We start from the raw sequence: 12,009 nt of genomic DNA on the forward strand, positions 1-12,009 counted from the left end.
GATTTCACCGCAGTGAGTGGGGCTTGGGACCTGTGCTGAGCTCCACACTCTCTCTGTTCTCTGCCCAGCTCCATCGATGCCCGAGTATGACACAGACACCCCACTCAACGAAACGGACACGACCATCACGGTGATGCTGAAGCCTGCCCAGTCCCGGGGAGCCCCTGTCAGGTAGGAGGTGCCTTCGCCGAGAGTTCACAGCTTTCCTTCTCTGCACCAGGCACACCTCCCACTGAGTCGTGTCACCATCAGTGCCCGGGCCGGACTGGCCAGGAGCCGGGCTTCCTGGAGGAGGAGGGCCAGCAGCCCATGCCCAGTTCAGGGGGCCCCTGAGCCAGGAGCCTCTCTCTGCACAATGGGTGTTGGAACTGATTCTGAGGGAGCATGCCGAGGCGGACTTGAGGAGGCTGGGAGAGAAGCTGCTGGAACACATGGACAGTAAATTTATTTAGTGGGTTGGGAGCCTGGAGACTGAGCCTCCTGCCCAGATTATCTTTCCATGTCTGACTGGCATTAGCAGACAAATGGGCAGACTTGCTGAACTCTGAAACCTGCCTGCTCAGAGACATGAATGGGGCCAGACCTCTGGGCTGGGCCAGCATAGGGCCTTAGCGTCCTAGGGTCCCTCATTGGGGCTTGAAGTCCCAGCCCTACTGCTGATTTTCACAAGAGGCTGCTGGGGGTCAGGAGCATGCTTATGGCCCAGGCGATGAAAGCCTCTCCATGGCTGAGCTGCCCCAGTGCCAGGTCCTGGCGTGTGGCTACCAGGAAGGTGGGCATCTCTTTTAAACCAGCTACACTTTGCATAGGGGCAGCAGCTCCGAGCTTGACTGCTAGCTTTGCTCAGCGATCAAAGGACAGCAGTCCCTTGAAATCAAGCTGAGTGTTGGGTGAAACAGCTTTCAAATGGGCTCAGTCCAGTTCAACAAGCACGCACTGAGTACCTTAGATGCCCGGAATGGGGAGGGCCACAGGGGATAAAAACGATTCATTTACTTAGCCATTCAACAAGTATTTATGGGGCACTCCCTCTGTGCCAGGGGCTGTCTAACTGCTTAGCAGACAGCAGTGAACTAGCCATGGTCGAAAGAAAGCCAGACTCTCGCTGGGGAGACAGACACATGAAAAGATAATTACAACACAGTGCATGCGTATGGAGATGTGCCTGGGTCGTGATGAGGACTCGGAGGGGAGAGTTCCCAGAGGAGGTGACACTGAGCTAGATCTTAAATGTTGTATGATATTTTGCCAAAGCTGTAAGAGGATCCAGCGTGAGCAAAGGCATGGGGGACAAATGCAGCCTGCTGTCCTGGGAGCAGCCAGGAGTGGTTCCGTCTGCTTCAGCATAAAGATGAAGGCAGCAGTGGTGGGGTGGCGGTGGGGCCATGTTCAAGATGCTGGGGTTTCTCTGAGGAGCCCTGGGGAGCCAGATGCAGCGTGACTTTTATGAAACTGGAGACTAGGAGACCAGCCAGGAAGGAGGCTATTGGGATGGTCTCATCTGTTTTCCCACCTGGATCCAACTCTACCCAGAAATTATAGGCAGTACAGTAGATCCAATCAGTTGCCCGCAATTAGGAAGTTCCCCTCAATTCCGTGGGCTTTGAACAATGTTCTGTTCTAAGTCAGGTGAATCTTCAGACCTTGCAACAGGCGTGTGTCGTGTTTGTGGGACACCTGAGCTGAGAACTTCTGCCTTGTCTCCTATACACAGGTCGTTGCAGGACTGTCCTGGCTGTGGTGAGCCCAGGCAACTGGTGGCTCTTACACCAAATAAATAGTTGCTGAGTTACTTGCTTTTGTTCCTGTTACTTTCTTTTTTTTTTTAATATATTTTATTGATTTTTTACAGAGAGGAAGGGAGAGAGATAGAGAGTTAGAAACATCGATGAGAGAGAAACATCGATAAGCTGCCTCCTGCACATCTCCTACTGGGGATGTGCCCGCAACCCAGGTACATGCCCTTGACCGGAATCGAACCTGGGACCTTTCAGTCCGCAAGCCGACGCTCTAGCCACTGAGCCAAACCGGTTTCGGCTGTTCCTGTTACTTTCATATAACATTGTCATTCAGTTCTGTCTATACACTGAGATATTACTATCCTTCTTTTCAGATATTATTATTCTCATCCTCAGGCTCAGAAATTCCCACGAGCTCACAGACAATAAGCAGGGACGCTGAGACTGAACCCAGGTCCTCCAGGTGCTAAAGCACATGTTGCACTTTGGCCACCTTTGCCCGCCTCCCTTTCACAGCTTGTGCCTCTTTCACGAAGCAGCACTGGTCATGTTTCAACATCTTTGAACGCTTTCCAGATGGCAGAATAGGCCCAGAAGCGAGAAACAGTGTATCCCATGTTGCACAATCCATGCGCAGCTGACCCCACACCAGGACTTTTACACAGTAGACCCAGGCATCCCCTTTCATGCTGCAAGCCTACGAAACTACCTCCAGAGGGACCTGGCCACCTGGCTTCCGCGGTGGCTTCCTGGGGGTGTGGATTCCGTCCACTCCCCACAGCCTTCTCTATGGGGCAATGGGAAGGATGGGAGCTTAGTGACAGGGAGCCTGGGTTCAGAACACTGCCGTGCAACCTTGGACCAGATACTTCATCTCTCTGAGCCTGAGGTTTGCTTATCTGGAAAGTATGGGGGGTAATGATTCCACAGAGGCTAAATAAAATATAGAAGCCACAGCAAGGCAGGCTGTCAGAGTTAGTCTCTTCGTTGGCTTTTCTGCTTCTCTTTGGAACTTAGGAAGGTCTGTTCAAAGTGGATTTTTAAGAATCCGTCCTGCCACCAGGCACAGTGTTGCCTGCATCTTTCCTATTCAAATTTTCAAAGCTTTTCGAGACCCTGATTCTATGGTGGGGATGGAAGGCCTTTGCTTTTTTCCTTAAGATCCCCTACCTTCTTTCCAGCACAAAGTTTCCAAAAAACTTTTTTAAAAAAATTGTACTGAGAAATAAGCAATATGGGTCCAGCAGCATAAAGTTAAATTTTGTACAGAGGACTAGGATAAACCAGATTATATGTCCATGAAACTCTGAAAACTCATCAAAGTCATTAGCACCATGTTTTATTGAGCAACTACTGTGTTCCCAGAATTTAACCTTGACTAACCTAAGAGTAGGATCTTTCTATTAGAAATGAGGAAGCTGAAGTTCAGTCACAGAGCCCGCAAGTGATGAAGCTGGGACTAGGATCCAGGCCTGCCTGCCTCCAGAGACCAGCAAAGGGGACCTCTGAGCAGCCCAAACAGGCGTTCCTGGGAAAGCTCTTCCAGTTCCCACAGAGAGAAGCCCCTTGCACTTTCCTCTGAGCCTGCATGCTCTTAGCTTGCCCATCTGTTTGGTAATCTCATGCATCCTAAGACCACAGTAAATTAAGAGGTGGGAATGGAAGTGCCCGGGAGCAGTGAAAAATGACAGTTGGCAGGGAGCAAAAACAAAACAAAACAGGAGAACTCAATAAAACTAACACAGGGACTCAAGAAATTAGGAGGTCTGCATGCTACAGCTCCTCACAGCCATGGTTGTTCACCCATTATTCCTGGCTTACCCCCCAAAATATAGCATGAGGCTCCATGTCTTCAAGTGCAAAGGACCTGCTAGCTTTCATCTAATGAGCAAGGGCTTGCTGCATGCCTGTCACCAAAGATAAACTGTATCCTCACAACATGGCAAGAGAAGTCTCCCCGTTTTGCAGTCATGGGAACGGAGATAAACAGACCCCAGGGAGTCGATGCAGACCACGAAGCAAGCAAGGGGTGTGGGCAGCATTTAAACTGACCCTAAGCCAACCCTCATTCCACTAGCCCCTAGCACCTCCCTAGGAGGAAGCTGGGCATGACATACTTTGGTGGCATTGCCATGGGAAAAAATGAAAATACATGTCACCGCTCAGAGGGGCAATGCTTCGCGTGTGGAGAGGCCTGGCTGCGTTTCTTCCCACGGCTCTGGATCACTGAGGATGGGTACACTCCTTTTCAGAACTATTTTCAGACTGGTGCTTGGGCATTTGACGAAAAGGGCAAGAGACTAACCCGTGCCACCCAGCAAGTCTTTCAGGGCAGCTCGCAACGACAGCAGTGGCTCCATCACAATAGATTTCCGTTACCTTAGCTCTTTTCACCTCGAGGTCAGGGCACTAGGATGCCCAGCTGGGAGATAGTTGACCATTAGGTCATTCAACAAATTGAGCGTTTGCTGTGTCCCAGGTGCGGGAGGTAAGTGGGTTACACACATACCTGTCCTCCTGAGGTTTAGCATCCAGGAAGTGTTCCTGGGAATGGGGCAGGGAGCTGGGGCGTTAGCAGGGAAACAAACCAGATAATGAAACTGGACCAGCAAGACAAGGCCAGTAAGGACAGTGACTGTGTTGGCTGAGAGGAGAGGTCTGGCTGGAGAGATGAGCTCAGGGGGCCCATGTGGAGTCCCGCAGGTCAAGGAAGAGGAGAATTGAGAAAACAACAAAGGCCATGATTGCAGCACATGAAGAGCTTACTAAGTGCATGGGGTCAAGGATGCCCGGGATCCTATTCATAGCTGATAGTTCCTTTAATTTCATTGTATCATCCGATTGCCATTTACCCAGTAGATAAGCTGGGTGGAAACACCATCTCCATTTCTGAAGATGAAGCTGTAGTCAAGGTGTGAAATGATTGGCCCAAGGTCACCAAGCTTGTTACCTGTACAGCAGGACAGGGACCTCACTTCCTGCCTTTGCGTTCATTGCTCCCCTAGAAGGTTCTGAGTTTCCCATGCCTGGGACATCAAGTGATGACTGAGTAACCACTCAGTGGGGATGCTGGTGAGGGAACTGCCATCAACTTGGAAGTGACGGGGAGGCAAAAGGGGGTCTCAGGGGCCCTTTACTCTGGGTTGTGTGGGCGAGCCTGTAACTTGAACCTCAGCGTGTCTCTCTCTGAGTGGGGTCTGCCTGTCCTCAAACAGCATCATAGCTGAGCCCCAGCCCCCAGGCCTCACCAGCAGGGCTCTGTCCATGCTCAGCCCCTTGCTGCCCCTTGGAAGCGAGCCCCTTGGATCTGACTTTCTGGTGGAATTGATTGGGCCGGGAGGCGAGGAGGGGAGGTGGGGTGGGAAAACTGCCCTGTGGGCTCCCGCACCCTCATCTCTCCAGCCAAACCACGTGGGCAGCTTGGCCTATATTTCTAATGCTCCACAATAGAGATTTATTGCTTTTGCATTGCTTTCCCCAGGCCTTCAAAGATTTATTGGTTTTTAAGTGACAGAATCCCAGAATTGCTTAAAAGATCAATCAAACAGTGACTAGAATCTAATATTCAGCTCTGACTTGAACACGCCGGGCCTTCTTCCTCCACGCCCCACCTGTCATGCTGATGTATCTGTAGTAACCTTCCTCAGAAAGTAACTTGGCCATGAATTAATCACCCCTAATGCAGTCCCTGAAGTAGGGCCGGGAAGAGCCCCGGATTCTGTAGCAGACCCTCCCCTGGGTCCCCAGCTGGCTTCCTTAGAGGCACCCCTTTCTCCCCCCACCCTCTCCTTCTCACCCAGTCAGTCAGGGTGCCCGTCCACTGAACCTCAGACTCAGCTTGGGAATGATCTCTTTCTTCTCTCCTCTGTCCCTCCCTCCTTCTCCACCCACCCCACCCCCCACTCTCCTAGCCTGCCAGGGCGCCTTGCTGGTTTCCCTGGCATACATTCATCATCTTTATCCAGCCCCCACAAGCTGCTGGAATGGTCCTTCAGACACACAAATTGGATCAAGTTAACTTTTCTGCTTAAAATCCTTAAATGGGTCACTGGCTTTCTACCGCATTTAAGTTCAAGCTTCTTAGCATGGAATTCAAGGCCCACCAGAATCTGGCCCTGACCCGTTTCTGGTTTTATTTCCTTTTGCTTTGCCCTCTTACCAGGCTTTGCTCAAGTGCCCCGTGTGCTTTCTTCATCATTCCTTCCTGAGCTTTTCATTGGGCTACACGCGTGTTGCATGTTTTCTCTGGGTTTATTTCATGTGTGTTCCTCACTAGACTGTGAGCTCCACGAAAGGGGTAGGCTTGACACTAATAGAGCCCCTTTCCTGGGGACAGTGCCTGGCATTTAGTAAACACTAAAAATAAAACAAACAAAAAACCTAAATGAGTAAATCGGCACATCTGTTTTGCACGCCTGGCAGGAGCCAGGTGCCGGGACTGTGCAGGTGCACCTCACTGGCCCGTTTTAGCTGCCCCCTAGTCTGTAAGCACTGTCCAGTGGAACCTCCTGCCATGATGAAAATGTCCTACCTCTGTGTTCTCCAAATAGTCACCACTAACTACATGTAGCTGTTGAGCACTTAAAATTTGACTGAGGAATTAATTTTTTTTTAAGTTGTGGCTAGTGGCTACCAATTTAGATGGTGCAGGTCTATAGGAAGAACATTCAGAAAAAGAAAAAACTGCTGATGAGCCTGTGGACTTGGCCAGAGATTCCCCAGAGTTCAGGTGCACAGGCATTCATCCTTAGCCTGGTGGCTCAGGGCAGGGAGAGCTTTTTGGAGGCAGGGTTACCTGATCTGGGACCAGTCGGATGAGGGGGCGTGTGCTTAGTGACCCAGGAGGAAGCAGCCTATGCCAGAGCCAAGGCAGAGAAGGCGTACAGTGTGTTCATGGAACCACTGTGGGCTGCGGCAGAGAGGGGGTGAGAGTCAGTGAGCCACAGGGGCCAGGTAAAGCGGCCTCCACTTGCGGTTTGGTCTTTTTCCTGACAGGTGCGGGGGCATTTGGTAGGCACATGCAGGACCATTCCCATCTGCAGCAGAATGCACCAGCTCCTCCTTGGGCTCCCACTCTGTCCTGCTCACTCCTCTATCAGGGACTTGCGTTTTCCATCTCCACCAGCCTGTGACCTTCTTGTGTGACCCTGACCATGACCTTCCATCTCTCATGCTCTTCCAGCCACAGCAAACTTGCCAGTTGGTACTTTGGGACAGCTCCTGGAAGCAGATCAAATCTGATGCAGTTGACTCATGGGGCACCCTTGGGTCAGTTACTTACTTTCTCTGAACTTCAGGCTGTTTGTTGGTAAAATGGGAATACATTACCAGGTCTCAGATTGTTTTGAAGATCCAGTCAGCGAAAGTGTGTAAAGTGCAATTGGCAGTTACTCAACTTGCTCCTTGGCGTGGCCATGCTGCTGGGACAGGAGCGGCTGCCTGCCCCCTAGCTATGGGATGGGGCGCTCTTGGAGCCCTGCTGTAAGCTGGAGCCTGTGTGCTAGGCTCCTCCCACACCACGGGAGCACTGTCACATGCCAGGTGTTGGCAAGCATGTGACGCATCAGGGAATGTGCAATTATCTACAAGGTTGTCCCCAAATCCTTGAGACAATGTTACCTTAACAATGGATCCTGAGATTCGAGCACCTTTCACAAACACCAAAGCAAGCAGACAGTGCTAGGTTGTCTCAACTGCTGAAGGACCAGCAAGATAAGGTCAGCCGTACCCTCAAGTTGGAGGAGATGCCTCCTTAGGGTGTGAAATCAAAACAAAGAAGATCCAAATCCCCCTCAGAAAGGGGCACTGGGATCCACATGAGCTCCCTCAACTGAGATCTTATCAATATTGGGCGCAGAGTGGGTAGACAGAATCACACCGAGCAGGAGGGGTGAGACCAGATCCTAGGAGATGAGTCAGGTCTATCTGTTCCCTCCTTCATGTGTTTATCAATTCATTAACTAATTAAGTCAGTAAATATCTAATTTGAATTTGAACAAACACCATGTGCCAGACACTGCTGAGCACTGAAGATCCAGAAATGATCAAAACAGGCCCAGGTGCAGCTGAAATCCTAATGGTAGAGACAGCTCTGTGCAAACGGAGCCACGGACACTAATGATTGGCTATTATTAGCAGCAGCCAATTCTTATTGGGTCCATATCACCAACTCCCCTCTGCTTTCAGCTGTAGCTGTGCTGGACAGTTCCATGGATTGTTGCAAGGTCCCGCCTTTTTCTGCTTTGCCTAGGTCAGTGGTTCTCAACCTTCTGGCCCTTTAAATACAGTTCCTCATGTTGTGACCCAACCATAAAATTATTTTCATTGCTACTTCATAACTGTAATGTTGCCACTGTTATGAATTGTAATGTAAATATCTGATATGCAGGATGGTCTTAGGCGACCCCTGTGCAAAGGTCGTTTGACCGCCAAAGGGGTCGCGACCCACAGGTTGAGAATCGCTGGCCTAGGTGCTTTCTCCAAAGCCCTGTGGATCTTCTTCAGTCTGAGCAGGCAGGTCAGAAGTGCAAAGGATTTGACACTGTAGGGGCAACCTTCAGCCAGTGGGGGAGGGGAGTCTAGGCGTCCATGCCCTGACTCCTATCCTTCAGATGGACCCTTCTGAGGCTGCTGCCACACTGTTCCTCTCTCATCGCCTTTAGGATCGAGCCCATTTCCCAAATGTGAGCCAGCTCGACAATGCACACTTTACTGGTTTTCTTTCCTTCTACGTCTCACTCCTTCTTATAAGAGGAGGGTCAGACTCAGTCCAGGGATGAAGTTAGAGAAACTGAAAGGAGACCAGTAGGACAGTAATGGGGAGAAAACACAAAAAGAGAGGCAGGATGAGGTTGGGAGAGAGAGCCAGAGACCGCAGTCTTTGTTTCTATTCTAAAAGCATTGAGGAGTCAAAAAAAAGGGGGGGGGGGGGGTTAAGCAAACGAACAATGTGATCCATCTTACTTTTTTAAAAAGGTCTTTCTGACATCGTTGTGGAGAATAGACCAGAGGGACAAGAGTGGCTAGAGAGACCAGTTGACAGTTATGGTTGTCAGGATGAGAAAAGAGGATGAACCAGGTCAGAGCAGTGGTGATGATGGAGCTCAGACTTGAGGGAGGATGACTAGGTGGTGGCTTTTCTATGGAGCTGGTGGTGGGTGTAAAGGAAAAGACATTGTCCAGGTGACTCCCGGGTTTCTGGGTTGGTCATTGGCGTGGATGATGGTGCCGTTCTCTGAGCCGAGGATTACTGAGGGAGGGAAGTCCAGGAGAGGCCAGTGATGGTAAAGGTGGCTTGGGAACCAGTGGGAGAGTTAGGAGCCAGTTGGACAAGGACCTGATGTGTGGACCAGGTGAGCACTGGGGCCTCTGAGGCACCTTCTCCAAGGCAGTTAGGACATGTGGACTGCTTTCACGGCCTGCCTGAGGCATGGTGCACAGAGGATGCTGCTCCAGCATGGAGCACGAGGGGTATGGCAGATGGAATACTAGTAGACCGTGTAACATGGCAAATGGCTTCTGAGGTCAGTGCCAGTTCTCGTCACTCCAATGAGCCTTCACGATCCCTGTGCATCTGACACGTGCAGCCAATTAGCCTTATAGGCTCTGAAATGCACAAGGATGAGCTCCAGGACAGTTTGGAGATCCAGCCAATATATATATAGATATATATTCCTAATATGCTAAGTGTCCGACCGTTCATTCAGCTGTTCGACCAGTTGCTATGATGTGTATTGACCACCCGGGGACAGACGCTCCGACCGGTAGGTTAGCTTGCTGCTGGGGTCTGGCTGATGGGGACTGAGCAAGATGGGCCGAACACACCCTGGAGCCCTCCCTTGGTCCCTTCCTGGCCCCGATCGAGCACCGGTAGGTCCCTAGGCCTGGCCTGCGCCCTCTCGCAATCCGGGAACTCTCAGGGGATGTCAGAGCACAGGTTTTGGCCAATCCCTGCAAGTCAGGCTGAGGGGCCCCACTGGGCCTCTAGTTTTTAAAGAAATAAGAAACATCACTGGTAAGAAAAGGAAACGATTGCCAAATTTCTTCCAGGACCCCTGTGATAGCTGTGAAGCCCGGGGTGAGAGCGCTTGAAACAATCACAGAAGGGCTTTGCTGGACCATGGAGCTGCAGCGAGCAAAACTGGCATCATTATCATCTGGTTCTCAGATGGCAGCCTACGATGGTGTCCAATGAGGATGGGCAAGTGAAACTCTGGAGGGCTTATTGACGTGTGGCCTGGGGAGTGCATGAGTCCCTGTCCACATGGGGAGAGAGGAGAAACTGAGATTACATTTAGATGCCCTTTCTCTAAACGTCATTGATTTCACTTTGTTCCCGGCTCTCTGGGCCACCTTTTCTGGAGCCTGAAGATGAGGAGCAGAATGCACTCCACTTTGGAGTTGGGAGATGGGCAAGGAGACTTAGCTCTGCAAGTCATACTGCTTGTCGCCAAGCCTGAAAGTGTGCTAGGACTTCATCACACCAGGTTGGAAAAGAGGAGGAGCCAGATACAAAAAGAAATGACCAGCAATAAGGAATAATGGGATAAATATGGCTGCAGAGCTATTCCCTGTGGGGCTGTTCCACAGTGTACATATGGTGACTAAGGGGCCATGTAACTATGACTAATGGGACAGATAAGTACCACCAGTGAAACTATGCAAGGAGACAGGGTCAGTCTGGTGAGGGTGGTACAGAACTGTAATCTGATTACCTAGGCAAAGAAAAGGAAAGAAGGGTGACACCCAAATAATTTAGGTGGCTTTGCATCCACATCTGCTCATCCTAATTGCATTGCAGGTCTCCTTTTATCAGCCCCCCGAACAACCCAGCTTAGTAAGTATTGGGTCTGGTGTTGACGGATTCTGGATTATAGTCCTTAAGCTCAAACCAAGGAAGAAGAGCAGGTGTTTCAGAAAGAATATTTTAAAGGGAGCAGGAGCAGTTGCTGGAACATGAAGAGGGAAGAGTGTTCTATTTTGGACTGTCTGCCATCTGGAGAGATGGAGACGAGACTGCTGCTGGCATGAAGGAAAGCAGAGTGTGGTCGTCATGTTCACCTCCTACCACAGGGACTATTTAAATCCGAAAAGGCTGGGGTGCTGGGGAGGCATCTGAGCAGGGGCTTGAGAATTAGGATTCACATTCAGGGGGTGTTTGAGTGAACGACCTCATCCAGGGAGAATGTGTATGAGAAGAGGCGAGGGACAAGACAGAGATCTGCGCCTCCCCAGGAACCACACAGGCAGAGCAGGACTGGCCAGAGAGGTAGAAGACAATCAAAGCAGAGTTCAAACATGAAAGTCAAAAGAAGAATCATTTTTTAAAAAGAAAGATGGTCAACATTGTGCAGTTTCATTTTCTCCAAGAACTGTGAGCAGGTCTTACCGTCAAAGAGAGACACGCAAGTTGATACAGGGCCATGGGAAAACAAAGCTGATGGTGTCGACAAAAGTGCTTGGACATGGAGCATAGAGTCCAAGCTTGACCTACAAAGCCTGTGAAGGTAGAGGTGCAGGTAACAGAGATATTGAGGGTCAGACGACCTCGATACTGTTGAAAACTCTCATACAGGGGTACAAAGTGGGGAGAGGCTGCAGAGACCGGAAGATGGATTCGGGGAGTAAGATGATCGAAGGGGAGGCTTCAGTAATGGAACCCTGCTATGGAATACTATGGCCGTAGGTGTGACCATGTTGGCAGTGATGGTGGATGGATGGTAATGGCTTCATGGTGAAGGTCACCAACGCCAGTGTGTCAAGGAAAACAGAGGCCAGGCTATGGATGGAAGGACAGTCTGAGTAGCTAATTCTTATGTTAATCCTCTCCCCCTGGGCAGCTGGTGACATCCTTTGCAGGAGCCACAGTGTCTCTGCAAGATGCCTTCTCCTGGGTCTCACTTTTTCCCAATGCTTTTTCTGCTGACTTTTCCTTCTCATGCTGCCCCCGGCCCTGTGACAGTTGGCATCACTGCTTTGCCTCAGATCCTGCACAGCTGACAACCGATGGCTCTCCCTCTCTGGGTCTGCAGCCGCCCACAGGTCAGACTTTGCATTCGGAACTCCATCAGTGCATTTCTATAGCCTGATCCATTGATGCTCTCCTGAGCCAGTGCATCCACGGAGGTTGGCTCTCCTGCAGAAGCCTTCTGCACCGTGCTGGCTCCCGCCAGTGGCAGCCGCTCAGAGGGATGCCTCCTCCGGGCAGCAGTGAGAGAAGTGATCCTGAAAGCCCTGGCTTTTTAGTAGGAAAAGAACAGCTTAAAGTTTA

At 50.6% G+C, this 12,009-nt stretch overlaps 1 protein-coding gene across 8 annotated transcripts in view; it reads left to right on the forward strand.

Moving 5' to 3' along the window:
- PTPRT (protein tyrosine phosphatase receptor type T) overlaps positions 1-12,009 on the forward strand; it is a 960,656-nt gene that overhangs the window by 722,378 nt on the left and 226,269 nt on the right. For all 8 annotated transcript variants that reach the window (XM_059707048.1, XM_059707051.1, XM_059707049.1 and 5 more), the window contains exon 11: positions 69-171. In XM_059707048.1, coding sequence (XP_059563031.1) covers positions 69-171 — 103 coding nt within the window. The remainder of the gene's footprint in view (positions 1-68; positions 172-12,009) is intronic.

The sequence above is a fragment of the Myotis daubentonii genome, chromosome 8, assembly GCF_963259705.1.
Source record: "Myotis daubentonii chromosome 8, mMyoDau2.1, whole genome shotgun sequence".
NCBI classification, from domain to species: Eukaryota; Metazoa; Chordata; class Mammalia; order Chiroptera; family Vespertilionidae; genus Myotis; species Myotis daubentonii.